General features: G+C 46.6%; 11 protein-coding genes across 11 annotated transcripts; 4 read left to right on the forward strand and 7 right to left on the reverse strand.

Moving 5' to 3' along the window:
* Positions 1–283: 283 nt before the first annotated feature.
* Positions 284–2,185, forward strand: DFL_006659 (uncharacterized protein; the record flags this gene model as incomplete). The annotated part of the gene is made up of 4 exons (XM_067636121.1): positions 284–878; positions 939–1,277; positions 1,341–1,808; positions 1,917–2,185. The coding sequence occupies 4 exons, from the start codon at positions 284–286 to the stop codon at positions 2,183–2,185; spliced, it is 1,671 nt and encodes a 556-aa protein (XP_067487770.1).
* Positions 2,186–2,731: 546 nt separating this feature from the next.
* Positions 2,732–3,878, reverse strand: DFL_006660 (uncharacterized protein; the record flags this gene model as incomplete). Its single annotated transcript, XM_067636123.1, has 3 exons — positions 2,732–3,342; positions 3,396–3,759; positions 3,819–3,878. The coding sequence occupies 3 exons, from the start codon at positions 3,876–3,878 to the stop codon at positions 2,732–2,734; spliced, it is 1,035 nt and encodes a 344-aa protein (XP_067487771.1).
* Positions 3,879–4,349: 471 nt separating this feature from the next.
* On the reverse strand, positions 4,350–4,641 carry DFL_006661 (uncharacterized protein; the record flags this gene model as incomplete). The annotated part of the gene is made up of 2 exons (XM_067636124.1): positions 4,350–4,545; positions 4,616–4,641. 2 exons carry the CDS (start codon positions 4,639–4,641, stop codon positions 4,350–4,352), a joined length of 222 nt encoding a protein of 73 aa, XP_067487772.1.
* Positions 4,642–4,905: 264 nt separating this feature from the next.
* On the reverse strand, positions 4,906–5,785 carry DFL_006662 (uncharacterized protein; the record flags this gene model as incomplete). Its single annotated transcript, XM_067636125.1, has 4 exons — positions 4,906–5,131; positions 5,194–5,287; positions 5,359–5,619; positions 5,731–5,785. 4 exons carry the CDS (start codon positions 5,783–5,785, stop codon positions 4,906–4,908), a joined length of 636 nt encoding a protein of 211 aa, XP_067487773.1.
* A 1,126-nt stretch (positions 5,786–6,911) lies between these two features.
* Positions 6,912–7,542, reverse strand: DFL_006663 (uncharacterized protein; the record flags this gene model as incomplete). Its single annotated transcript, XM_067636126.1, has 3 exons — positions 6,912–7,070; positions 7,140–7,250; positions 7,339–7,542. 3 exons carry the CDS (start codon positions 7,540–7,542, stop codon positions 6,912–6,914), a joined length of 474 nt encoding a protein of 157 aa, XP_067487774.1.
* Positions 7,543–8,145: 603 nt separating this feature from the next.
* Positions 8,146–11,300, reverse strand: DFL_006664 (uncharacterized protein; the record flags this gene model as incomplete). Its single annotated transcript, XM_067636127.1, has 7 exons — positions 8,146–8,548; positions 8,618–10,046; positions 10,114–10,285; positions 10,347–10,646; positions 10,712–10,765; positions 10,824–11,067; positions 11,215–11,300. The coding sequence occupies 7 exons, from the start codon at positions 11,298–11,300 to the stop codon at positions 8,146–8,148; spliced, it is 2,688 nt and encodes an 895-aa protein (XP_067487775.1).
* A 1,032-nt stretch (positions 11,301–12,332) lies between these two features.
* DFL_006665 (uncharacterized protein) lies at positions 12,333–13,380 on the forward strand (the record flags this gene model as incomplete). Its single annotated transcript, XM_067636128.1, has 2 exons — positions 12,333–12,890; positions 12,946–13,380. The coding sequence occupies 2 exons, from the start codon at positions 12,333–12,335 to the stop codon at positions 13,378–13,380; spliced, it is 993 nt and encodes a 330-aa protein (XP_067487776.1).
* Positions 13,381–15,954: 2,574 nt separating this feature from the next.
* Positions 15,955–20,272, forward strand: DFL_006666 (uncharacterized protein; the record flags this gene model as incomplete). Its single annotated transcript, XM_067636129.1, has 4 exons — positions 15,955–16,407; positions 16,465–17,608; positions 17,665–19,322; positions 19,400–20,272. 4 exons carry the CDS (start codon positions 15,955–15,957, stop codon positions 20,270–20,272), a joined length of 4,128 nt encoding a protein of 1,375 aa, XP_067487777.1.
* A 351-nt stretch (positions 20,273–20,623) lies between these two features.
* Positions 20,624–21,074, forward strand: DFL_006667 (uncharacterized protein; the record flags this gene model as incomplete). The annotated part of the gene is made up of 3 exons (XM_067636130.1): positions 20,624–20,655; positions 20,743–20,870; positions 20,956–21,074. 3 exons carry the CDS (start codon positions 20,624–20,626, stop codon positions 21,072–21,074), a joined length of 279 nt encoding a protein of 92 aa, XP_067487778.1.
* Positions 21,075–21,347: 273 nt separating this feature from the next.
* On the reverse strand, positions 21,348–22,281 carry DFL_006668 (uncharacterized protein; the record flags this gene model as incomplete). The annotated part of the gene is made up of 3 exons (XM_067636131.1): positions 21,348–21,524; positions 21,601–21,737; positions 21,807–22,281. 3 exons carry the CDS (start codon positions 22,279–22,281, stop codon positions 21,348–21,350), a joined length of 789 nt encoding a protein of 262 aa, XP_067487779.1.
* Positions 22,282–24,349: 2,068 nt separating this feature from the next.
* On the reverse strand, positions 24,350–24,929 carry DFL_006669 (uncharacterized protein; the record flags this gene model as incomplete). The annotated part of the gene is made up of 2 exons (XM_067636132.1): positions 24,350–24,600; positions 24,731–24,929. 2 exons carry the CDS (start codon positions 24,927–24,929, stop codon positions 24,350–24,352), a joined length of 450 nt encoding a protein of 149 aa, XP_067487780.1.
* Positions 24,930–25,795: the final 866 nt, after the last annotated feature.

Consider the following 25,795-nt stretch of genomic DNA (forward strand, 5'->3'; position numbering starts at 1 on the left):
TTTTTGCATTTTGTTTCATTCCTTCATTTCGAGCTTGGAGCGTAGTTTCTTTTAATTGATATTTCTTTTGGCGTTAGAATTGTGTACATAAGAGGCGCTTAGATCTCTTGCTAAGGTGATCTGATGCAAAGTAGATCGCAAGGTCTTCGGATCATTAACTTCTCTGGTTAGAAAGTTTATATATCATATCATACACCTTCCTTTCTTTATATCTATCTTCGCTGACAGGCTATCTATATATCTTATCCCCATTCCCTTCATATCCATACTCTATATCACCAAGATGTTAGGCGTCCTATTGGCGTTCTACGCCACCTCGGTCGTAGCCTCCCCCTCCGGGTCGAAGCTCTCAACCCTCCATCGTCGGATGGAAGTCCAAGCCCGTCCGGACATGGCAAAAGAGCACTACACCCCCGGCAAAATTCCGGTGACCTACAACGCGACCGATCACGACGGTCAAAAGATGGCGTGGATCGCTCACGTCGGAATCTCTGGTGAAAAATACGGCTTGATCCTTGACAACACGATCTCCACCACTTGGCTTTATAGCCCAGCGGATAAATATAAATGTGAAGTGGAGGCGATGAAGGCTGGAACGAAGGCGGGTAGTTATTGTTATACGTTGAAGGCGGGGGATAAGCCTTTGGATGGGATGCAGCCCTTTATGCTGAATTATACCGGACCCAGGGGGCATGGGGTTAGTGGGACCAGGTCTCTTGTGACGACTATTTCTTGTCCTGAGATGAACGGTGGGGCCAAGTTGCCGGTTGCTGTTGGGTTGGTGGATAATACTTATACCATGATGGGTGGTGGATCTCCGCCCAAAGAACGCATGTATCATGGTGTCTTTGGATTGTCCAAGAAGGATATCCACGTCTGTGAGTACAACATGTCCAGATATCTCGGTTGATATATACTAACATTGATGTTTTATGCAGTCGAACTTGGAGAGAAGAAGGAGCATATCTACCAAACTCCATTCCAAGCTTCCAGCGGCTGGGACTACTTCACTACTTACTTCAACCACAAGGCCGATGATGACAAGATGTACATCGGTCTTCAGTTCATGGATGAAGCCGCCAAGATGGGCGAGCTCACAACTATTCCTTCCGCTGGCGATGACTGGTCTGTCACCGCTGATGCATCCTGGAAGGTCAAGGTCTGGGAACAAGGCCTCATGATTGGGGATGGTGCAGCCGACACGGCCATGCCAGAGATCCGCTTCAATTACCCATTCCCTGCGGTCGACATGTCTCAAACTGCCAATATTCACCTCGGTATGCAACCAGCCTAACAATTGAACACCCCAACTCTCGCACTCACTACTGACCATCGGATAGACTTAGGATCCGGCACCACCTACGTCGACATGGAAACCGCCAAGGCAATCTACAAAGCCTACGACGGGAGCTGCAACTACTTCCCCACCATGATGGGCAAGCGTGTCCCATTCTGCACCTTCCCCGTCGAAGTCACCCGTAACATGACTTCGGGCGAGGAATGGGTCGTGCCCACCAAGCGCGGTAAAGTCTCCCTTCCATTCGGCAAGGCTGATGTTCAAATCGACCCGGATACTATGATCGATCTCGTTGATGATATGTGTTTCCGTCGGGGAGGACCTAAGGGCCACCCGGGCAAAGGTCATTATGATGGTGGTATGGAGGGAACGCAAGAGACGAGCGAGGGTGAGGGCAAAATGGGAGGTGACCCAAAGATGAAAGCTGATAAGAGGGATATGGGTGGCAAGCACGGTCGCGGCCGCAAGTCGGGCGCTACCGGGGATGGTATGATGCCAGAAGTTGTCTCTTGTAAGTCGCTCCCCCCTAGACTTCCATAATTGCAAGTATCGAACCACAGGCCAGCTTGGATATATGCTTTTAAACATGACCGATACTAAACCATACACCACCCCGTAGGCTACGCAAACGCATACGGAAAGATCCAACCAAACGTCTACGACATGAAAGCCGATCAAAACAAGATGTACTGGAAGTACGGAGATGTTTTCTTCAAGAACGCCTTCGTCAAGTGGACTACCGGTGCCAATCCATCTATCGGTGTAGCTGAATATGCTCCAATGACAGGGAATATGGCTCCGGCCCCTAACGGTAATAAGAGTGGAGGAAAGGGCAAGAAGCGCACAATGGTCCGATACAAGAAACACCGCTCTGAATATGAGATGTAGGGTGTATAGCTATAGTGCATGATGGTGTTCGTATACTTGATGGGTTGTTTTGAGTATTTGTTTTGAAGTTCCTCCCCAGGCTAGTTTTTGCGCGAGATTTTGATTAATTGTATTTACTGTGCTGTTTGTTTGTATATTGTTTATCGTTTGCGGTGGATGGTGCGCATGTCGAATTAAGGCCTAGGAGTTTGATACTGCCTAAGTAGTTGTTTAAGTGTATAGTTTAAAGCATTCTGCATTAGTCGCGACTTGTTCTCAACCTTTTGTTCTAAAACTCCGTGAGCCTCTTGGAGGAAACCTCGAAAGCCCGGTGTCATTGCGTGCCTTAGATGACCTGCAAACAAGCAAGTCATGGATTTCAAGTGAAGACTGATTCATTCCTGTGTCCTCATATTGTAGAATCGTTCTGTTGTACAGAGTATAGACGAAATCTCGAATGAACGCCCGTAACTCCGATCTACCTGATGCAGACTGATATAATTCAATCTGGAAAAGTAATGACATTATATCACAAAAAAATGCTCGAGCCTCATCCAGCACAACCAATCAAGGCCAGCCGTTAGAGTATCCACCACCACCATATCCACCGAATGGAGTTTGGGCTCCAGCTCCGCCGCCGCCAGCTCCGCCGTAAGGCGTAACGTAACCATCGTTGAAGTTTCTTCCATATCCATTTGCATCTCCCATATCCGGACTCCTAGCACCACCGTATCCATCATCCATTCCACCGACGTCTGCGCCGGTAGCCGCAGCGGCCCCCTCTCCCCCAGTTTTCTGAACGCCAGCAATAACAGTCGCTAGTTTCTCCTGCATGTATTTAATCCCTTGTCGTAGAATTTCATCAGGTTGTAAACTTCCTACGGTTTCAACGTCGATGTAGAATTTGTTCGGGACGGCGTTGTAATCGAATGGTTCATTCTCCTGCGGTGGTTCCTCCCACCCTGCGTTTGCAGATTTCGGCCACTCGGCCTTTGCATCTGTTTCGTACCAATAGTCGACATGCTTGAGTTTGTTATGTGGGTCGTATTCGAAAGCGACAGCGGCACACGGTTGCCATTTGGCGTGTTCTTTTGCTATCCCCTTCTTGGCGATACACTTAAGGTTAAGTTCCTGTCCTTTCCGAAGCTTGCAAATAATAGAACCCTTCTGAGCTTCGTCTGTCTAATTTGTCAGCACAAATCCTTGAGAACAGCCGCCGTTTCAACCGTACCAGTTATAACAGGATTCCCCAATTGTGCACCCGCAGCAACCGCCAAATCTCTAGCGTATACAGTCACATTCCTGTCTCCTGTGCATTTAGCTACAAGCGTCAAGACAACACTACATCTTTCACAGTAGCCATCGCAGTCGCAGTCACGTGTGTACAGCATCTTCTCGTCAATATTCGAGGATTCCAGAGGTATCAGTCCTAATCTGTGGGATAGGAGCTCGTCGGGAAGGACGCTAGAGTTGTTGATTACTTCGACCAAGTCGATCGCGAGTGTAGGGACTTCGGCTAGGATGATTCTGCGTATGGAATTTGCGAAGGCGAGGTCGACGTTGGAGAGGACGAAGTCGGCACGGGTCGAATCCGCCTATGGGGGTGTTAGTGGGGATGTCGGCTGCTTGGTTACGATGGAGGACGTAAGCGCACCTTACGAATTGTGACTGTGGGCCCTTCGGTCCCGGAATCCATCATATCGAAGCCGTCCATGGTGGCGAGTGGTGAGCGTCGACTTGCTCTCAAGCTTGGATGGCGCTGTCAACGGGGACACCTGGAGCTATAGCTCAGCTACTTGTATAGAGAGTGAGGAGTAGGCGACCGAGTATATGCAATCGTGGGGTCAACGGATTCGGTCAGCTATGATTTCGAGGTACGACGCGAGGTGAATGCGATATGAAGTCGTGATCCTGGCTGATGGAAGTGGTTGACGCGAGAGCGAGAGGGCACCTTTTGATTTGTCGGCTACCAAGACCCAGCCATCGACGCTGTGGTACCTTTCCATTTTGGGATTTACAACGTCTCCAACACAGTACTCACTTCATCGTAGAACTTTCGTTTGTCCTCTCGATTCAGGATAAGTATTCTAATTACCTAGGTAGGTGTAAGTATTTGAACAGGTTTATATATAGGTACATAGATATTCTAATGGGCAACAGGGCAGTATTTTAGAAAGAAAATTTTCTATGCTGTCCCATTATTCGCCAATCCCCAGCCAGCATTAGCACCCGCAACGGCCACCCCTGCCGACATTGCTACCAAATGTCTCTTCATCCCAAAAGGATTATATCTCAATCGTGGATTCTTAACCAACTCATCCGCAATGATACCAGTAACGGCTGGGCATGCCATAGAAGTTCCTTGCAGCGATGCGGCTGACCTAGAATATCGATTTCTGATTAGCACGCAGTGTAATAACAATTAGTCTTGAGTCGGTATGGATTTCTTACGTTGTTCCTGTATTATAGGTACTCATAATAGCCACGCCAGGCGCATGAATATCGACGCACGCTCCAAAATTCGAGAATCCAGCTTTTTGATCGTTGATATCGCTAGCTCCCACGGTAAAAATCGGGATTTCTCTTGAATATCGTCCAGGCCAAACTGTGCATGCGTCTTTATTTTCGTTTCCCGCAGCGATAGAGATACAGATTCCTGGGATCTCTTATTAGCTAATGTTAATACGAGAGGCTATTGGAGGGACAAATACCAGCTTGAGTAGCTGCCAACATCATTCTTTTTAAACTTTCTGCGGTTCCGGGTCCGCTTGGAGACATGCTAATGACGGAACCCTTGAAGTTAGGGTCCCCCGACGCTGATTATGGCGGCGGATAGCATGATCGATAGCTTGAACGATGGCAGAAGACAGTCCAGATTCGGCGTTATTGATGACCTTCATGGCAAGGATGTTGGCGTTCTTTGCCGCTCCGTAGTGAATTGATCCGACCGTTCCTGCGGTATGGGTTCTAAGAAATCAATCGGTCATTAGTACTAAATCGAAGATTTCAGGGTTGAGGGAAAAGTTTACCCATGACCCCTCGCACCTCTACCATCGTCGCCTTGGAATGCGTTAAACTCCCTTCTAGCCCTACAGCCAAAGTTTGTATGTTCTATATTGGTGCCTGGATTTCGTCGCAGCTGAATTAATATAGAAGGCCACGTAGCTATTTGCGTAGAGAACTTTCTAACTTACCAGTATCCAAAAGATCATACGTATAATCACAACTCATATCCGTAACCTTCCTTCCATTCGTAACAACTCCATTCCGAGTCGATAAACTCCACGGTGCTGTTCTTTGAATATAAACTTGTACCTGTCCTTGCTGTCGCTTCTCAAACTTCCCAGCCGTCATATTGTGCACCTCAACATAATCCTCCTCAATAACCGTCGGACAGGCAATGCTATCCTTCTCAATAATCGCAACCTCTTCCAAACCAGATAGACCGTCTGCTTCTGATTCTCATGGATTCATCTTGAAAGCTCGCATATTATGGCCGAATGCCTTGATTTTCTCTCCAAAGTCCGTTTCGAAGCTACGAATATGGTTTGTATATCCGGATTTACTATTCGCGTGAGAGGAGTATCGCTTTTCTCGCTTTTCTGTAGCATTAAACCCCATTTCATCGAATATTCCCAACCACGGAAACGTTTTTCGTTCTTCTTCTTCATCGTTATGATGTATTTATTAAATGGATCGGTTGGGTCATCTTCGGCTTTTAAGGCTCCGTATGTGGGAGTTTGGGGTTTGCATTTGTCGAGGAAGCGATTGTAATTTGGATTTGTGCTAGCGGGGTTTAATTCTGAAGTTTCCTCGGTTTGCGGTTGGCTTTGCGAGGGTAGTTGGGAGAGTTATTAATATGAAGGAAGTGGAAATAAGTTGCCACCTCATAGTTGAGGATTGTTGGAATTAAGATATTGAATTTGTAGAATTGAAGCACGGCCGGCGCGAATACTGACGAAAGGGTCCAGCCCGTAAGGTCGAAGTTGAAAGTTTAGTTATCAAAAGCCAAATATGCAATATGGACATGGTACCTGCGTCCGAGAAAACGTTAAAAAAAAAAACAAAGTCTGTTGTTCGGAAATATTTATTCTACAAAAGCTTCACTAATCACCCATTCAACTAATATAAAATTCGCCTTGCAGCCCTTCTATCCCCTGTTTTGCGCCAAAAGTTTACCCCGTCAACTAGATTTCCCTATCCTGCCTCAGACTGTAGCCAAGAGCCTATAATTCAAATGCGTGTGGTTGGAACCAGACAACACAGCCATGCTGCGCTTGCACTAACTATAAAGACCATGAATTCAGAATAGACTGGCCAGCCACCGTTTCATCTCGGAAGGAACACGAACCTTTCACCGGAAAAGATTCTCAATATTTCCTGGAGCCCCCGGGTCGACGTCACTTTGTTCTCTATATGCTACAAGGCCTTCCACCGTGTGGTGTCCCCGTTGTAACAGTTCGCTCTCGGGGTTCGAGGCTTGTGGGAATTTGGACGATATGATATCACATGTTCCCTCTAGACCCTTCTCGCAGTGATAGCTTATTTATGGGATTACAATTTGCTGGTAAAGAATTTAGATTTATAGGATCTTGCCTAGATGGATCTAGATATAACCCACGTAACTGATATTATCGTCCTAATGTATCGTGTGCTTTAATAACATAATAGGGCCGAGGGAGAGAACACCCTCTGGCACCTTTGAAAAAAAAAAAAAAGCATACCAAAAATACATAGAGTAGTCGATTTAATAAACTCCATCCGTAAAATCAACAACCGTAACATTCGCCAACCCTCCGGCCTTCAATGCCCCCTTGAAAACCTGATGAGCAGGGTCTTTCTCAACGTAATAGTCACGATCCCACGTCGTTGCAAACTCTAGAACGAAGGCGTGAGTGTAGCCGTGCTATTTAGATACCAATTGTTAGTTATATCCAAGTTTGTTTGGGTTGTATGGAGCGGCCGGTCCACGTACTTGGAGGTCTTCGATGCTGTTATCGAATCCGCCCTTGATGGACAGGATGTATGGCTTCTGGGTTTCCGGATGGATACAAGTATCCTTCAACTTGATGAAAGCATCACAGAGCTGATCACCAATAAAAGGAAGAAAGAAAAAAAAGTCAGTAACTGGTCTCCTAACAGCCAATGTCCGTAAACACAGGGCGAATGCATACCGGCTTTACAGCATCCGGAGCAGTCCCGCTCGCAAACTGGAGCAAGACAATATGAACAACCGTATTCGCAGCCATTGCTGGTATCAAGTTACTTGCCAGGGTTGGATGTGGAATTGCAAAGCTGCCGGCGTTGTAGAATATCGAAAAGGAGATGAGGAGGAGGACTGCAAAGAAGAGGAGGAAGATGGGACCTCGGCCGATCATTGCGTCTACTAAAGTATTTATTAGGGAATACACGCGGCTTCCCAAGCCTTTTCGTTTGTGATGTAAACTGCGGGGAAGGTTTTAGAAGAAATGAGCGACGAGAATGGGAACAGGAGATACGTGGACTTGCGTCTACCCCGACTGCGATATATACAAGATAGTACAGTATATGCGGAGTACAATGAACAGGGCTGAAGAATTGGTCTGGATGGCATGACGCGCAGCGCGCAGGGCAAATAGGAGGTCTTCGCACTTCGGAGGAATGCTTTCCGCCACCAAAATCAAACACCAACGCAGATACTTGGATTTTAGGACCGTCAAGCACGTATTGTAGGAGAATTCAGAATAGAACATTGGTATACACAGGTACTAAGCTATGGACAGTATTTAAACATTTTATAGTAAGAAAAAAATAGCCAATTACAGGTTATGCTAGTGTCGAAATGCAACGCACAGAGATATTTCGAAAGGTAAAAAGACACGATGCACCTGCAACCCCTAACATAGCGCTCAAAGAAATAACAAAAAAGGAATGAAAAACGACTAAGAAATCCTCAAATCTAGAAGTACAGCCCTCAAAAAGACCATTCATTTATTCCTGCATTACGGGTTAGTTAGAAACTTCAAGTACTCATTCAGCATTGTAAGTTCCATCGTCGCCTGCGAAGCCACTATGCAATTTGCCAACAACTGAGCTGCTGCTTCTCGCTCTTGGGCTTCGATATGGGCTCTTCTTCTTCGCGCCAGTTCTTCTGCGATAGCTTGTTGGAAAGCTTCTTGTTCCTGTCTATCGCGTTCTTCTTGTGCTACTTCAAGAATTGCCTTGAAAATGTCGTCTAGTGTTAAGGTTGAATCACCACTATCTGCTGCAACCGCAGTAGCGGCGGTACCTGTATTTGGTCCTCTGGCAGGCTCCTGGGACGGGGGTTCGGAGTACTTGTCAATTAACTTGGCCTTATCGACCGCGCCTCCGAAAGTGGGATCGAATTCTAAGAGATCCTCAAATCTAAATATCGTGCGACTCGTTAGTATCGTAAATGCATTATCAGGAACAATGAAATAAGACCGTCCATACCTCGCGCTGACCAGAGAAAATGATATCAAAGCTTTATCTGTTCTCTCAAATCGTCTAAAATCCGACCACTGGAACACAATTCCAACATCATCTCTATCCTCATTCCCTTCAACATTGAATATACACTTCAAGTTTACAGGTGTCATGCCAGACATAGGATTGACGTTGAAATCGTCATACCAGCCATAGTCAAATATATTCCCTACCAAGCCCTTATTCTCGGGGAACGTATCACGGAAGAACGTTTTCTTAGATTTGATATACCCGACAGCTACTCGCAATTTGCCTAGCGCGTCGGTTCCAAGTTGCTTGATGTGTGCTTCGGTGAATTCCGGTACCAGGAATAATTCTAAATGAAACGATACTCTGTAGTTCCCTGGCTCTAGATTTGATATTAAGTACCTTGCATGGTCGTTATGGCAAGATAAATGATGGACCCTTCGCTCGTCTCGGATCGTCCAGTTTACAAACTGTCGTCCTGGAGATCTTTCTGGGTGTACCTCTGACGGAATTACCAATTCTGATTGCTCTTGAGTTATCTGTCGAGCTTTGATTATGAGCTCCTCTTTGTGGTTCCTCTTGTGCGTTTTTGTAATTTTGCCCTTTTCGTGACATGTGCCGCAAAGATCGTAGTCAGGGCAATCGAGGCAATGGATTCGACTTTCAAAGGGATAAATGGGGTTTTTACAACCGTCGCAGATCCAGTGGGGAGACTCTGGGGGTGGAAGAGTTGGTTCTGGGTCCGGTTGTTTGGGGGTTGGGGGAGGAGGGGCTCGCGAGGTTTGGGTGGTGGTTGTAGGACTAGTGGGTTTATTTGCAGGTGGCTTATAGGAAGAATAGGCTGGGTTCGACGTGGAGGGAAAGGAGTTTGTGTTCGACCGTGTACCGGGGCTTGTAGGACTCGACGATACGGGCTTATAAGGCGTATATGGTGCATCATATAGAGAACTATTCGAGCTGACGCTAAAACTACCCCTAGGTGCCCTCGATTGTGGTTCTGGTTTAGCTGTGTTATTATGCTGACCTGAGTCATAGGCCGGGGGCGATGTAAAGCCATTTGATCGGGGGTTGTTTGAGTAGGCCGAATGCCCCGGTGCGTCATAAATAGTTGATTGTGCATATCTACTGCGATCATCCGGTTGGTTAAAGTAATGGGGCCACTGCGATGTCATTGGTTCTTTGGCCGGAGGCCGTGGCGGCGGGACTGATGTTGCTGCCGAGGCTGGTGTGACGGGGCGTTCATTTCGTGAAGCGGTACTTGCCGAGTATGCAGACGACGAGTGGAAGCTGGCCGTTGATCGGGTGGCATCGGAAGTATATCCGTTGAGACCACTGTGGCTACTTCTTTGACCGTGGAAAGATGATGTGGATGCGCTTGGGTCAAAGGAAGGGGCAGACTGAACCCTGACGGCTGGGATATCTGGGGGGTCTTTTTCGAAGGTGAATATTATATTAACCGCTTGTCTAACGCAATAACTGCCCCGTAGAATACTTACCGAATAATGTACTTGTTGACCTTGTTAATCTTTTAATCGCATCTAATATAGCTAGATAGTTTTGATCTGTTCGCTCTTTATATCTGCACATTGTACGATGGTTGGTACCGTCGAGCATGACCTGAGTTTCGATCCTCCCCAAATTCATGACAGCGGATTCTCGCTCCACCACCTAGAAAAATCCGGTCAGAATGTATTCAGCATGCATATAATCCATATGTGTATGCACATACCTTAGCCCCCCCAACCATTGGCAGCGATTCATACATATTAAAAATCTTCATATCACCACAGACATTGGCAAACCTCCCTGCTGTTTCGAATAATCGAGACGAGTCTTTGCGCAGACTTTTGATCAGTGTTCTATTTTTTGGCATGATAGCATCCGGAAGCACTACTCCGGCTATCCTTGCTCCGATATCTGCTACTGTCGCTATTGCGCTGCCCGTGTGCGGTGTTCCAAGAAATATAACGCCGACAGTTTGGGTGAGGATTGGTTGGTACTGCGGGATAATTTGGGCTTCGACGAGCGCCTGTTTAAAGTCACCAAGCCATTAGCATATAATACTTTCGTATTAGAAGCCGTAGATTTGCGTACCGTTTTGACGACAATTCCGCCTAGCGAATGACACACCCATATTATTTTATGTTGCTAGAAACCTTCGTATTAGCACCGAAAAATCAAACCATAGGGTATTAGGATGTTTTACCTCATAGCCATCTCTTATCCTGCTAACTTTATATAACAGACTTCGCGCGAAGTCTAAGGCCGAAGAACTTGTTGACCCGAACGCCGAATCGGCGTCGTAACCGTATGTCCATATTCGTGAGTTCGTCCAGGAATCAATATCGACTATATCTGTAGGCAAAAAATCCGCAAACCAGATATTCCCGCCATCGGGATGCCGAAACGATTTCGCGGGACCTCCGTTTAATCCGTGTAAAATGATAATGCTACGATTCACCTTATCGTTAGGACCCTTGTCAAAAAGAACACATTTGCCACGATATCGATGGTTCCTTTGCGGCCGCAAGCTGCACACGGTCGACGTTTGGGTATCGAAGCTTCGAAAGACGGAGAGTAATGGCAAAAAGGCTTACTCGCAAGTATATCCGATTTCACTAGCTGGCGTCCTCACTAGATGAAGACCAAGAGTATCCTGGCGATTAAATTCGGCAGCCTGCATTACTAAGACAGCCGACCACGTTCCCCGCCACCCTTTCAACGCAGCTGATACGAGATTAGGACGGGTCTGGGAATAGGTGTACAGTGGTACAGAAGGAAGCGAATGGCTGTAGGTACCCAGTATCAAGGGTTATCGTGATGTATGTGTACGCCAGAAACGAAGTTTTGCCAAGTTTATCGGTAGGAGATCGAAATGTTTGACTGTCCAATTATCCTACTATTCCTGTAGGTGCCGGGAGTTTGGGGGCGCCGCGCGATTATAAACGGGTTCGAAAGTTGAACGCCTCGTCCAAAACTGCCCAGGGCTGAGGGGCATCACAGACAGTGCTCTTAGGTACCTTTCTCAGAATTCGCAGCCAAAGGTACAGATTGTCCCACCCACACCCGCAGGCTGCATGGGACGGGGTGGGAAGCTTGTCTGCAGCTGGAGCGCACCCGAAAATGGCTAAGGCCTCGTCGTCAGCAGGCATGATCGAGGTTCTCGGTTGTCTTGAACTGTTAAGTGTGATAGCGTCTTGGCTCCAGCCCACCCCATGCATGCGGTTGAACATCTTGATCTGTGGATCGCATTGCGGGGGATCGGTATTCCCAGATGATTAACTGGGTAATAATCTGAGACTGGTTGACAGATGCCAAGGTCCCGCTGTGGGAATGGTATTAATACGTATTAAAGGTCGGTCAGAGCCTGTTTATCCAGCTCTCTTCTGTCAATTTCTCTTGCTAGGCCGCCAATACACGGACGGCCATGGAAGACCGGGAATCGCGAAGCCAGCAGCGTAATCGCTTTAGTCAGATATATAAAGTCCAAAAGCCTGGGATAGAACTGGTATATACTGAAGTACTTATATAACGTCGACCTTGCAAGCTCAATATTAGCAACCGGAACAACCTTGAACACAATCTCGGCGCCTACCATAATACATCCATCAACATAGTTCTTGTTAGCTCTTGACAACATTCTTGCTTCGAATTTGTTCCTTCAACCATTAACCATCTTGTCGTTTACTGTCGACGCCAAGGGCAACACAAAGCCATGGCACCTCGAATCCAGGCCAAAGACCTCCAAAGGCAGGGAGTCAATATTAAATACGAATACGCCAACGATGTATCGTCCTTATTCCCAAATGCCGACCCGAAAGTCGATGAATATGCTGGAAAAATCGATGACATAATGGAAAACACTGTCGAAAACCTCTTCCTCGCTTCCGACGACGAACCCTTCCGCAAATTATTCGAATACTGTCTGTATAAAATACACAGACGGAGCAATCCTATGTTTTCTAGCACAATTGAGAATACAGCGGCAAAAAGTTCTCGAGGATATAAAAATCCGAAAGAGGCACATAATGATGGTATGCCACGGAGTGAATGGCAGATACTACCGGATTTCTTCAGTGAGGTTTCGAGGTGTTTGAATAAAATAGATCGGACTATTGGGTACAAAGTGCACTGCACGCATCGAAGAGGATTCCGAGTACCGCTAGGGAAAAGTTGCTTTCAGAGAACAGACTGCGGCCAATATATCGAGGTTATTAAGGGAGGGATTCTGAGGGCATTCACTCGGTGGCCCATAAAGGCAGCCTTCTATACCGTATTTTATCAACAATTCGAACATCTTAATATATATACTGATTCACGGGAAATAGACACATCTGGGACCTGGCTCAGCTGAGGACCACCTTGCTGGCGAAGTTCTTTCCCTGGTCGCTCAAGTAGCCTTCAACTTCGAAAACGATCCTACCAGTGTCGAGGGCGACCAAGAATGCTTCTGCATAACTCTGCACGGGCAGTATGTTCACTTTTCAACAACTGTCATTCCGGATAAATATATCAAATCTCATAATTCTGGGAAGTCTCTAAAAGAGTTAGAGGAGGTTAAAGTCATTCTTTCTCCAGAATATGATCTTATGAAGGCTGAAGATAGGTTTCATATGGTTTGGGGATTTGTCGCGCTTTACATGCATCTGAATCCGGTATCGAAAAGGCAAACGAAAGCGAAGGGGGTTTCGAAGGTATCTACGGCAGATGCGACGAATAAAGTCAAGGTTGAACTAGCACAGAAGGTCAAGTCTCTGGATTAGTTTCGAGAGGTCGAGAGGGCTGTGCAACACAGAAAATGCAACAATTTGCTTCAAATTCTCCAGCGTTTCAACGTTGAATACTTGAAACTCCAACTGTATATACGCCCTCTATATAAACTCGATCAGGGCACTTCAAATTCCTAACATACTTAAGATTTTTATCATAAATATATTCGATATACTAGCTTCCCACACAATAAGCTCGTATATTTCTAGACCTAGCGTCTGCTACCATTTTCCTTAAGACACGACATTAATATTAACCACAAATTTAGAGGACTCGAGAATGCCCCCCTTCTAGCCAGAAAGGTTCGCGTTGTTTGTCAAACGCTATGCTTCTAGATTTAATCATTGGAGCATATCTCTTCTCCTGACGGATAACGAAAGATCGAACCAGCTTGGCACCGCACCAGCTCCCGGTGAACATGGTAGAAGAAGGCTCTTTATTAAGAGCCGTGCCTATGAAGTGCTCCATTCAGCCTTTAAATATTAGGACTTCCCTGTCAACTCTCTTCATAGTTATGATTATAACGGGAATAGTGTACCATATAGGTATTTCCGACGAGAGATTTATATTCGAGCGAGGAATTCCTATCAAACGGTAAGCGGAAGAGGGTGCCGCTGGTGGGTGTACCGTGTACGTAAAATCCTTAATATTCTAATTATCGATTTTTTTTTTTTGGGAAGGTAGTAACTAACTAACGTTGAAATTTGTCTATATGGAACTTGATACAGGACTTTGGCGAGAAGGGGCTCATCGGTCGAAGCGCTTCCGGCGAGCTTTGGCCTAGGATACAATATGTATATTCTTCGAATGAACCCAAGCGGAAGCAAATGTCGATAGAGGCCGGTTCCCCGACGAGGAGCTCTCGATGGTTAAACTGTTACCCGACGAGTCGTTTTAGGCTCCGATAGTGAGGTCTTGAACCGCGGCTATGAGGATTAGATCTACCGGAGCCACAGCAATACCGCCGTTAAACGTTTCTTCTTAATCCTACAAATATACAACCACAGATGTTGAGCCTGAAGCAATAGGGTCATTCTTACGCCCTCTAACCATTGTAGCATTAACAAGAATTGTTTCCCCCCTCTTAGGAGCAACTCCACATATCGAGTAAAGAGACTTAATAGCCAGATACCAAAGCATTATCAAGATATTCAAGACTACGTTTTTTTTCTCAGATAGCCCCTCATAACATCCTTGAAACTGATCGTATTCCAGAGCCTTGGTCCCACGACCAGAATGTATATGTCCAAAAACATGTAGTTTCGGACGCACTCTCCAAATTTCTTGGATGAGTGAGGCACACCCCGCACTATTATCTAGATGATATCGTGGGGGTGCATGTGTAATGAGGATATCCACATCTTCGGGAACCTTGTTTTTCCAGAAATCTTCAGATCGAGGGTACTGAAATGTTGAAGTACCATGCTTTGGTGACGATGGATTACCGTATATCTTGACCGCTCTAGATTTCCCTGGAATATTCAAGACGATGCTAGAATCTTGAAGATATAGTAGACTTTTCTAGTTTACGGTATCCTCTGATGAAGACTTATTGTTCGGATCAAGACAATAGTCGTGATTCCCCGCGATCACGACTTTATATTTGTGAGGAAGACTGACGAGCCAGTCAATAGCGTTTTGGAGTTCGTCGATAGTACCCCTTTCTGTGAGGTCGCCGGCGTGGACTAAGATATCACCATATGGTATATCTTGGAATTGATTGTTATGCGTGTCTGATATGCAAACAACTTTGAGTTTGTTTGAATCGGAGGTTCCAGTTCTATCTGGAATTGGAAGGGCTACAGGTGGCTGGAGACTGTAGAGGGTTTGTGCTATATACCTGTGAGGATGGGCGAGGATTGTGTCTAGCCTTGAAGGCTGCTTTCGATATAGGATCGCGTCGAGGCCCGCTGCCATTATATACGGGAAAGACACGACAGCGGTTTAGGATATTAATCGATTACAATAAATTTGAAAGAAAATAAACTATATGCTAGAATGAAATCGAATAAAATATATTAACTGGTAAGTCTTCGGCATGTCATGATATAGCCATAGGATCCATCAATTCGAATTCAAAGCTAACACGGTAGCATTTCCAAAGACGCTGCTGTAAGACTCACAGATTTTAATATAATTAACGGGGCTTATTAATTGAAGGATCCTCGAAGTGCAATTTTAACTAATAGCTAGGTAGGGTGATTGAAAATACCCTAGATAGTGAGAATGAGAACTTCAAGTCGGTTGGCTCGAGTGCGTTGGTGCTTCCAAGCTGGCAAGTCTTGGCATATTGAAGCCCCTCCACCAAATCTCCTTGAACTTCAAGCTGCCCCTGCAGAAACCACTGGCTTCAACCATCCAACCCATCAAATACCACGAGCCACGCGTATCTGTCGCATCAATTCCACGGCCACTAGATCGATACCACCTTCACTTATATCAGCCACTCGATGGCGCCTTCCTTCGAATCCAAGGTATCAATCCTTCCACGATATGGCAATCCTCAGACAGTTGTGAACAGGGTAGAACGGAGCTAGGAGCACCTAGACGACACCAACAACAGCAACATGTCTGGACTCGCTATAGGAAGTTACGTTAAGAGTAGTGAGGGCCAGATTGGCTATGTTGCCTTTATCGGCACCACTGAGTTTGCGCCTGGAGAATGGGTTGGCGTGGCATTGGACCGGCCGACGGGGAAGAACGACGGAACGGTTGGGGGTATAGCTTATTTTGAATGTAAAGGGCCAAAGTACGGGCTGTTTATCAGGCCGCAGAATTTGAAGATTCTGCCGGATCCGCATGGTGGAGGTGGTAGCTCGACGCCGGCGCCCTCGATTGGGTTGACTAGGAAGGCTTCTCAGACGTTTGGGGCGCCGGCACCGAGGCAGTCGCTGGCTGGACCTCCTCCTCCTATTATTTCGCCGTCACCGGCTCATGGACGGAAGAGTAGTGCAATTTTAAGTCCTCCTCCAAAGGCGGCACCTGGACCAGGGGGACCACCGAGAATGGGTGGTGTTGCTGTAAGTCGCTCCATTATTATCTTCCTAGTATCTTAAATTCACTAATAACTATGGTAGTCACCGACCAAGCTTGCTCCCCGAGCTGTTTCAAGTGCAATATCATCGGGACCGAATTCAAGGACGCCTACGCCGGTTGGTGGTAGGGCATCTTCAATGGCTCCGGTCCGTCCGTCCTCGACAATCGGGACCCGTGGTAGCATGATGGGTCCACCTGCTCTCCCAACGACATCGACAGCACCGCCAGCTGCGTCATCGTCATCAGCAGCGAATACAGGTACCCGTCGGGCGTCCCTTGTTTCTCCAACAAGTGGGCCACCCGCACGAACACCCTCGGTTTCCTCTACCGGTTCTAAGTCGGGAGCACCCAGTCGCCCTCCTTTGCGAACCGCGGCCGCAACTATGAGTAAAAGAGCGAGCATAACTAGTAGTTCGAGTGGCAAGTCTTCGCCCGAGACAACTACCCCGACGCTTAACAGACGTGGTTCGAGGTTAAGTATGTCCGGCGAGCCGGCCAGCGCTCCACCACCTGTGTCGTCTCCCGTGGAAACCAAAAAGTCGGGCCTACCTACCATGAGGGAGTCCGTGTCACCACAACCGCTGCCAGGAATGACCTCAAAGTCAAGCTCTGCTCTTACTAAGGAGATCGAGGATCTCAAATCAAAAATCAGGCTCTTGGAGAAGAAGCGAGTGGAGGATAGAGATAAACTACAGGCCATGTCGAGAATCGAAGCCGAAAGGGACAAATACGAAGTCATCATTCAGAAACTTCAAACAAAAATGCATCCACAACAAGCCGAAATTGCAGACCTGCGAAAGCAAATAAAGGATCTTGAAACGCAAAGAGAGGAGCTCGAAAACCAAAAGCAGGAGAATGAAATGATCGTTGAGATGGCGACTCTTGACAGAGAAATGGCGGAAGAGAACTTTGAGGTTCTTAAAACTGAAGTATCCGCTTATAAAGCTAAGCTTGAAGAGCTCGAACTAGAGGTGGAGGTGCTTCGTGAGGAAAATGCGGAGTTAAGCAAGGGCATGTCACCAGAAGAGAAAACGAGCGCCGGCTGGCTGCAGATGGAGAGGCAGAACGAACGATTGAAGGAGGCCCTGCTTCGTTTGAGGGATGTTACCATGCAACAAGAGGCAGAACTCCGAGATTCTATCAAATCCCTCGAGGAGGATAATAATGACCTCGCTCAGTTCAAAGGTTTGTGAAACTGCAACCTCTTATTTAACGTCTATAGCTAACGGTACTTAATACAGAACAATATGAGGGCGTTCGCGACAAGCTATCACAAGCAGAAATCATCATTGAGGATCTCCGCACTCAACTAGATAATGCCTTAGGAGCCGAGGAAATGCTGGAAGAACTCACCGAGAGGAACTTGAGCTATAGCGAACAAGTCGAAGAACTCAAGGCGACAATCGAAGACCTCGAAAACCTCAAGGAATTGGCAGATGAGTTGGAAGTCAACCACGTCGAGACGGAGAAGCAAATGCAAGAGGAGTTGGATTATAAAGATCTCTTGATATCTGACCAGAAGAAGCGCATCCTCCAACAAGACGAGATGTTCCTCGACAACGTCCACACGATAGCAAGATTCAAGGAGCTCGTATTGACTCTCCAGAGTGACTTGGAAGATATGCGTGCTTCACATCAACAAAATGCGTCGACTGCAGAAGAGATTTCGAGTAGATCGAAGGCAGTTATGGATCTTAATCTCAAGCTGCAGATGTCTGCTTCGAAGGCGCAGGTCAAGACAATTGAACTGGAGCTCCGCAAAATGGAGGCGCATGAGGCTTCAGAGCACCTTGAGATGGTACAGCTCTACTTGGCAGAGTCCTTTGATTCTGAGAAGCAATCGATCCAAGCACTCCTTCGGTTCAAGCGAGTTTCCTTCAAAGCTCATCTTCTGCAATCACACATCAAAGATGCCTTGAACGTCGAGTTCGAGCCTAACCAAGAAGACAGAGCTCTCACAGCCTCTGATATTTGCGACAAGCTGACTTGGGTAAACGCAATGTGTGACAGATTTGTCAACTGCATTACAAGCTCATCGGCTAGCCAATTCGAGAAATTCCGTGGCACATACCTGGAACTAGAGCCTGTAGAGCGAACCTTGAACATGTGGATTGATGCCGTTAGAAGGGATGAGTTGAAGGAGAAACAAGTTGCTGATGAGCTTTCACGAACATTGGCGCTGATGACCCATCTCGCCGAGGTTCACCTTACTAATGATCTTGAGGGTTATGCTGAAAGTGTCCACATGAAAGTTTTAATGATGCTCAGTTACCTGGAATCATCTGCATCCTGCTTCAATTTCCAGAAGCAGATCATCTTGGAAAAGTTGCCGCCAACTAACGATGAAGCTGACATGTCCTTGCACTTTGCACGGAAGGCCGAGAATCTCATCGCCAACTGCCGGAGCGCCAAGGTCATTGTCACGAAGGTAATGAGGCCTCTAGAGGAATTAAAGGCAAGGTCTCTGACGTTGCGGCCTGATACCCATTCGTCCTTTGAGCGATGTGAAGAGATGTGCAAGAAACTTGCGGATTACGCACGAGGTTCTGGCGCTGATCTTTACAACCTCCTCTTCGCAGCCGGGCGAGAGGACCCATTCATGTTCAACGAAGTTCAAAGCGTCATGTACAGGTCTACGGAGAAGCTACTAGCTCTGATAGATTCGGATCTTTTCCAGAGTTGCGGTAAGGAATTGAATATCCTTACCAATGCCCTTGGAGATTTGGTCGCTGTAGCCGGGGACTTGGATATGACAGTGGAGTTTGAGAGGGGTCCACCGCCATGGGTGCTCAGGGCTAAGGAGCTGAAGAGTAAGAAGTCGACCGCGGTTGACATCGAGGAAGAGGTCAGACGGTTGAAGGAGGATGCTCACTCGAGAGCTACACAAATCAAATTACGGGTAAGGGAAACCTCCTATTTTTCAGATTTTTCAGAGTGGACGCTGGGTGGACGCTAATTACTTTTGGTATTTTCTAGGAGCAATCTCTTGAAGAAGCAGCCGTCCGCATCGAGCATCTTGAATCTAGACTCCAGATCCTTGGCAAGCAGGCCGAAAAGATCGAAGAACTTGAGCGAAACCTTGGGGATTGTGGCACGCGTGAGAAGGAACTGGTCGACTCGCTCGACGGCCTTACAGAAGAATTGCAGAACCTCGAGACGGAACTCGCGAAGTGGAAGAAGATCGCAAGTGAAGCTCGTCCGGTAGATGAAAACGACAAGGCGGGTAGAGAACGCGCCGTTGCAACTGCACGTGAGGTGCTAGCGTTGAAGAAAGAAGTTGAGATATCACAGGGTGCTGCTCGGTTCCATATGGAGGATGCAAGAAAAGCCAGGGACTCCGACGTCACACTTGCAAACTCCTGGTTGTATGAGCCGTTGGTTCCTACGAACAAGGGTTTGGCGGAAGACCAGGCCCGCGATGAGGATCTTGCTACCGAAGGACGGGATCTGTTGACGGAATTCTTGAACTTCACAACTTCGGCCCGTGTTTATGATCTTTCCAAGATCAAACACGGCGGCCACAGGAAGACCGCGGAGACTCCGCAGTACAATTACATCAAACAACGAGAACGATATGAGAGTGTACTGGCTTGGAGGGATAGTCTCGTCAACCGTGGTAATATCCACCAGGACAGGAAGGAGGAGAGGTGGCCAAAGAAGCCGAAGGGCCGACGACAGGAGGACATGGTTAAAGTGAGATTTACTCTGCCAATGGCATATCTTGGACAGATTAAGGGGGCCCAAAGATTACAAGCCGCAATCGCAGATACGGACCAAGATCCATTAGGAGTTGAAAGAGTTGGAGACTTTGAGGAATTGATGGGTGAGGATGGGGCTTTGGCTGTTTAGATCTCTCGACATGCATGATAGGATTTGGATTTGAGATTTAGCGGCTTTGGTTCTTCGTATAGCTAGTGTCTCTATCTTGCGATAGGATCGTTTGTGGATCTTTACATACCATTCTAGAGCTAGCTTTTTGACTACTAAGCATTCAATGATATATTTTTTTGGCGGTTGTTAATTATAATTATTGTTCCGTTGAAGTTGTAAATTGGTGAAGCCGCCGAAGCCTCTCGCTTAGTCAGGATCCCTGCCATCAAAAGTTCAACCTTCAAATCATATCATCCCACTTTCAACAACCTCACCAAACACACATCTCACAAACGTCCGTACGACCTTGCGGTCTCCAAATCCGACACAATGTATCCCACACGGCGGTTAGCGATGCCAATGTACGTTCCCCACTCCTTCCGTACTCGGATGGAAGAAATCTGAACGAAAGTTACACCATACTAACTATCGGCGCACAACCGGAGCAGTATCAAACGTTCGTCGTACTATAACCCGGACTACCGACAAGGACAATCGCTCATCCGTGCCCGGAGTCCCTACCTGGTTAAAAATGCCCTTACTGGGGTGGCGTTGATGGGATTCGTTATCAGCATTTGTGAGTGGCTTCTGTCTTCCCGAAGACCCGGGATGGAGTTCAATTGGATTAGTGAGACTAACGACGGTTTTTTGGGGGATGATAGATGTATACACGATAAAAGCCATCAAGTCCGATGATTTCGCCGAAGCAGCGCTACCGCCGAAGAAGGAGGACATTTTGAGGGATACTAAGGGTTCTGGGAACACGGGCCTTAGGCCATGAAGTGATTCCAGATGATACGCCTGATACCCTACTCGTTTTTCCCAGACACCATGAATAGAGGGAGGAGTATTTAGGCGCTCTTGTCCCTTGGGAGTGAAATCTGTATACTTGTATATACATAAGGCTATTTATGGGCCTTTGCCGATTAGCGATTCATCAATTTGTCTTCTTTCTTTTTTGAGAAATGGATATCATCTCGACTTCATTGCATATCGAATCTTTGGGGGGTACATTTGCGAGTTATAATTTGTGATAATCCATTCCAAAAAATTCCTAGGGAACATATATCCCATAACGTTGCTTCTTCTTCTTCTCTAACCTTCGGATTCCGCTAGGCTCACGAGCTTTCTCTATTGACATCCTAAGGAGGACCTTGGTAGTTCTGATTGTGCCACCGTTGACAGAATGCATTATACTTTCTTTGTAGGTCGGCCTCGTTGGCTGATGCGACTAGACCCCAAGCCATGTACCCGAAGCCTATGACGGGAACCGCAAAAATTCCAGAACATGCCATTAATCCTCCTACCATCCCCAAACCGCCAGCAGATAACGCGCCACCTCCCAGACCTGCCAGACCGGAAGTAATTCCTGGGCCACTTAGGCCTACCACTGACCCTGCAACGGCGACAGATCTTACGGTTGCAACGCCGCCGATAACTCCTCCTTTAATCCAAAATATAATTAGAAAATAGCCCCGTGAAAATCAAGTGAGTAGGTGGGTATCAAACTAACCAGCCATCATGCCTACTACAGCAGCATTATTAGAGGCCGTATTGTTTTCATGACGCTTGATGATCTTCCTCAACGTATTCCCTGCAAGGGCAGCAGGTACTCCGGCGGTGACTAAAATTCCACCAACAGCGGACCCACCAATTGCAGTGAGCCCACTCATAAGTGCCGCTCCTCCAACCAACCCTGGTGCTGCTGCACTCACAACGGTAGCTTCGACGCCAAGTACCGTTTCAAGCACTTTTAGTATTCGCTCAACATCATCACACTCTAAAGCTCTCTGTGCAGCTGGTCTGAGACTATTTGGAAGGACTTGGACTCGATTGGAATCATTGGTCGCTATTAAAGTGACCCGTCCGTTGTTTCTGAGTTCGATGTCGATGTGGTTATCGTCTTTCATCTTCGTGACACGAGCGTAGAGGAGACGATTTACTCCTTTGAGAGCGTAGAGGATGTATTGACCTTCCGAGTTCGCCATATCTAGATATCTTGCTTGTACTCTAACAGCCTAGGATATACTAGAATTCGAACGACATTTAAAGCAACTTTGTAAGAAGGAGAATCTCAAAGTATAGAGTTAAGTTTGCGGAAGAGCAATCCTAAGTTCAGATGGGATGATACGGTATCTCGCTTGGGAAATCGATGCTAATGAAATCGAAAGAGCTATTATTAGAATGAATATAAGATCATCTCCGGACTTTAATTTTCAGGCAACTTTTAATGCATTACATATTGCACAATTGGCTTTACTTCCGCTTCCATCGATCGATCGATCTACATTTCGCGGTATATATACCTATATATACAGGACCCACCAGCTCCACAAGTTAGGCAAAACCCTCATCTCATCGCACATCGGTAGAAATACAAATCGGGAAATATTTCTTCCAAAGGCGGTAAGACCGCGTTGGAAAAGCTGTTGCTCAACGCAGAAAATGTCTGCAGCATCTCTGCTCTCAGCTGCAGGATTCGATTCAATTCGTCCACACCACCGAATATGGTGCAAAATTTGCACGTGAAATTGATCAGGACCGTAGGGGGGAGCTACTTGACTATTTGTTGTTTAGTTGGCTTATAAATTTGGGGTGGAATTAGCTCGATACGTTAACAATTGTACAATATATACGAATTGCTTTGATGAGGGGTAGCGTTGGTTACGCTCCTGTCGTGGAGGATTTTAGATTTTTTTTTTTTTTAACCTTAAGGCCAAGATGAGAAGATTCCGGGTTTGGGGGTTCGTATATCCAGAGAAAACCCAAAGATATTAGTAAAATACCAGATTCTAATTAAATCATTTATCAAGGATATGGCAGCATAGTCGACGTCGACTGTACAAAAGTGTTAAAAAAAAACGTACGTTGATAAAGTGGGAATTAGGGTGCTATATATTAGGGAGAAGCGACTTCAATTGGAGCCATTCTAATTGTCGCAATTTAGAGCTGTTTAGTCTCTAGTGGTGGGCAGATTCGCGGTCATTATTCAGAATCGCGTGCCTTTACAGCCTTTAATATCTGGGGTCCCGACGCCAGGAATTAGATATTCAATGCAGTCGAGGAATAATGTCGGCAACGTTTAGATTGTTGTCAACGCCATTTCCAAGTACTCGAATTACGCTGACATCCCCCGACTAAGCTAGGATTAAACTTAGAGACTAGCATTGTAGAGATCCTCTCCACTGGCCAATTTGGAAGCTTATGGTGCTACCGCATTAACCATAACCGTTGTAAAAGTGCTTAAGCATGCTCTCCACCAGTGGATCTAGAATTTATACGCATAAATCATACTTTTAAAGGGGATGCCAATAAAACCTTCAATTTAGTAACTCTCATGCTCATGATTACCCATCTAATGCTATAAATCAACAAGACAAAAGCCCAAATATCCCAAGAAGTAAAAAAAAGCCACTTTAGAGGCTATTGGAAAACATCTAATCGAAAACCGTTAACTATCCCGACGTCATACATCTCGCTTAGACGTGTTCGTGTAGACGCATACCAAACTCCTCTCACGTGTGCACGTGTGGGCACACGTGGATCCACTTGTCCTAGGACACGTGGTACAGTATGGCGCAATCATTTCAGTTTTAGAGGGGTACTGTGGGCTTCGAGCTCACGACATGCATAGCTTAGCTTGAGATTCTTATGCAGGAAAACTATCAATGCTTCTGGGAAAGCCTAAGACACAAAACGAGCTCGCGAGGGGTATTTTTGGACTAGAGGTTTAGATCAGCCCACAAAAAAAAAAAAAATAGTGTAGGAACGGAAGGATTTTTGGCGCCCATAGTGCACTGATCGAGTATAGAGGCGCTCATATGAATTTCTAGCTATATTGTAAAGAGAAAATTCTAAAAGGGCAACAAGATAAATATGATATCGCAATGATGGAAGTACCATATCGTTAGTATGATTTATGGACGAGAATATAATCATTGCCCCGGGGATATAATGCTCAACTCGTATACGTACAGACTTAAAACACTTAAAACAAATATATGTATATCCAAAAAGAAAAAATCCCATAATCGTCCATCCCGCTACCCAGACTTATCATCTCTCCGTCTGCCTCCATCTATCGGGTCCTACTTCTTCCGCTACACTGCTCGCGGGTAACCCGATAAGTTTTTGCACGAAATGTGACGTTCCCGCTTCGACGATTTCCTCGATCTCTAACGTGACGATACAATCGGCAACCCAGTCCTGGCATCGTTTTAGCCCATCCATAGGTACCGGTTCCGTGGACATGATCCGTTTCGCGTGTCTCCGGTGTCCTACCGATATCGTCGCTACAGTAACACAGCCTGTTTTAAATTTTCCCACGTTAGCAAGGGCTTTCTTTCGATCATAGAGAAAACTCTTCCCCATTAGCCGTAACGAAAGCATTGGGAGGGAAAGGGAAGGGGGGGAAGGGGTAGATATTTGAACACCAACCTTCCGAACTTTTATCCAGTATTTCAACCCCGGTCCTCTTATCGAATTGATACCAGAGTCTATCCCGATCTACTAACAGCACTTGGAATAGATCCCCATGAATCTCCCCTTCTCGATGCAGCGCAAGAGCCCAATGTGACCGATTGTTCGGGTCCGTACCCGGGCCGTAAATGACGATGGAGAGTTGGTAATTCGACATATCCGCGGGTCGTTGAAAAGGGATATATAGCTGGGATGGGGGGATATAAGATCGCCTTTGCTGCCCGCCAGAAAACAGAGCTCTAGAAGAGGCGAGCGAGGGGGGAGCTCTATCAGGACCCTTTTTTCTCTCGCTGTTTAGGGTACCCCCGCAACGGTATAACAGTATACCCGGATCCCCGCCAATATGCGGGGTGTGAATTCTATCAACAACGTTGTGCAACGCAAGTGGCGTGGGGATTAGATTGGGTGTTTGTGGGTTTTAGCGGTTGAGCGCGGGATATATATAAGTTCTGGTGGGAGGGTTATTTTTTGGAGTTACTGGGGAGTGTCGTCGCGGGTTCGCGGACGAAGATTGAAAGGTGGCAATGTCATGCTAGAATGGGAAAACGGTTCTGGGCTAATAGATTTTGCCCGTTGGTTGTCGAAAAGAAGGGGCGATAGAGCCACGTGATTCGACGTATACGTACACTTCCAACTAGCTGGAGTGTTTGTCGGGCCTAAAATGCATCGTGCCCCGCTCTTCAATTGTTTGAAGTAACATGAAAGACGGACGGGCCTTGGCTACTCTTATCTCTCGCTTTTAAAGTCTGGCCATTCGGATTTAGCCCGCTTATGCAGAGCGCCGTTTTCGGTGTCCAGGATATAAGTAAAAGACTGAATATCCAGTTCAGAATAAAATAACCCTGGCGCTCTTGGCGCTGTGGCGATAGAAGATTGCATGGTCCAGTTGGCAGTCGGCAGTCATGGGGTTTGCTGCATCTTGGGGGTTCAATATCCTGATTCACGAGGCGGGGGGAACATGGGATGTAAAATCCTGTAAATTCGAATTCTAATGCTTGATTCAACAAATGATGCAGGATTAGA

Source organism: Arthrobotrys flagrans (assembly GCF_004000055.1).
Source record: "Arthrobotrys flagrans strain CBS H-5679 chromosome Unknown unitig_8, whole genome shotgun sequence".
NCBI lineage: Eukaryota > Fungi > Ascomycota > Orbiliomycetes > Orbiliales > Orbiliaceae > Arthrobotrys > Arthrobotrys flagrans.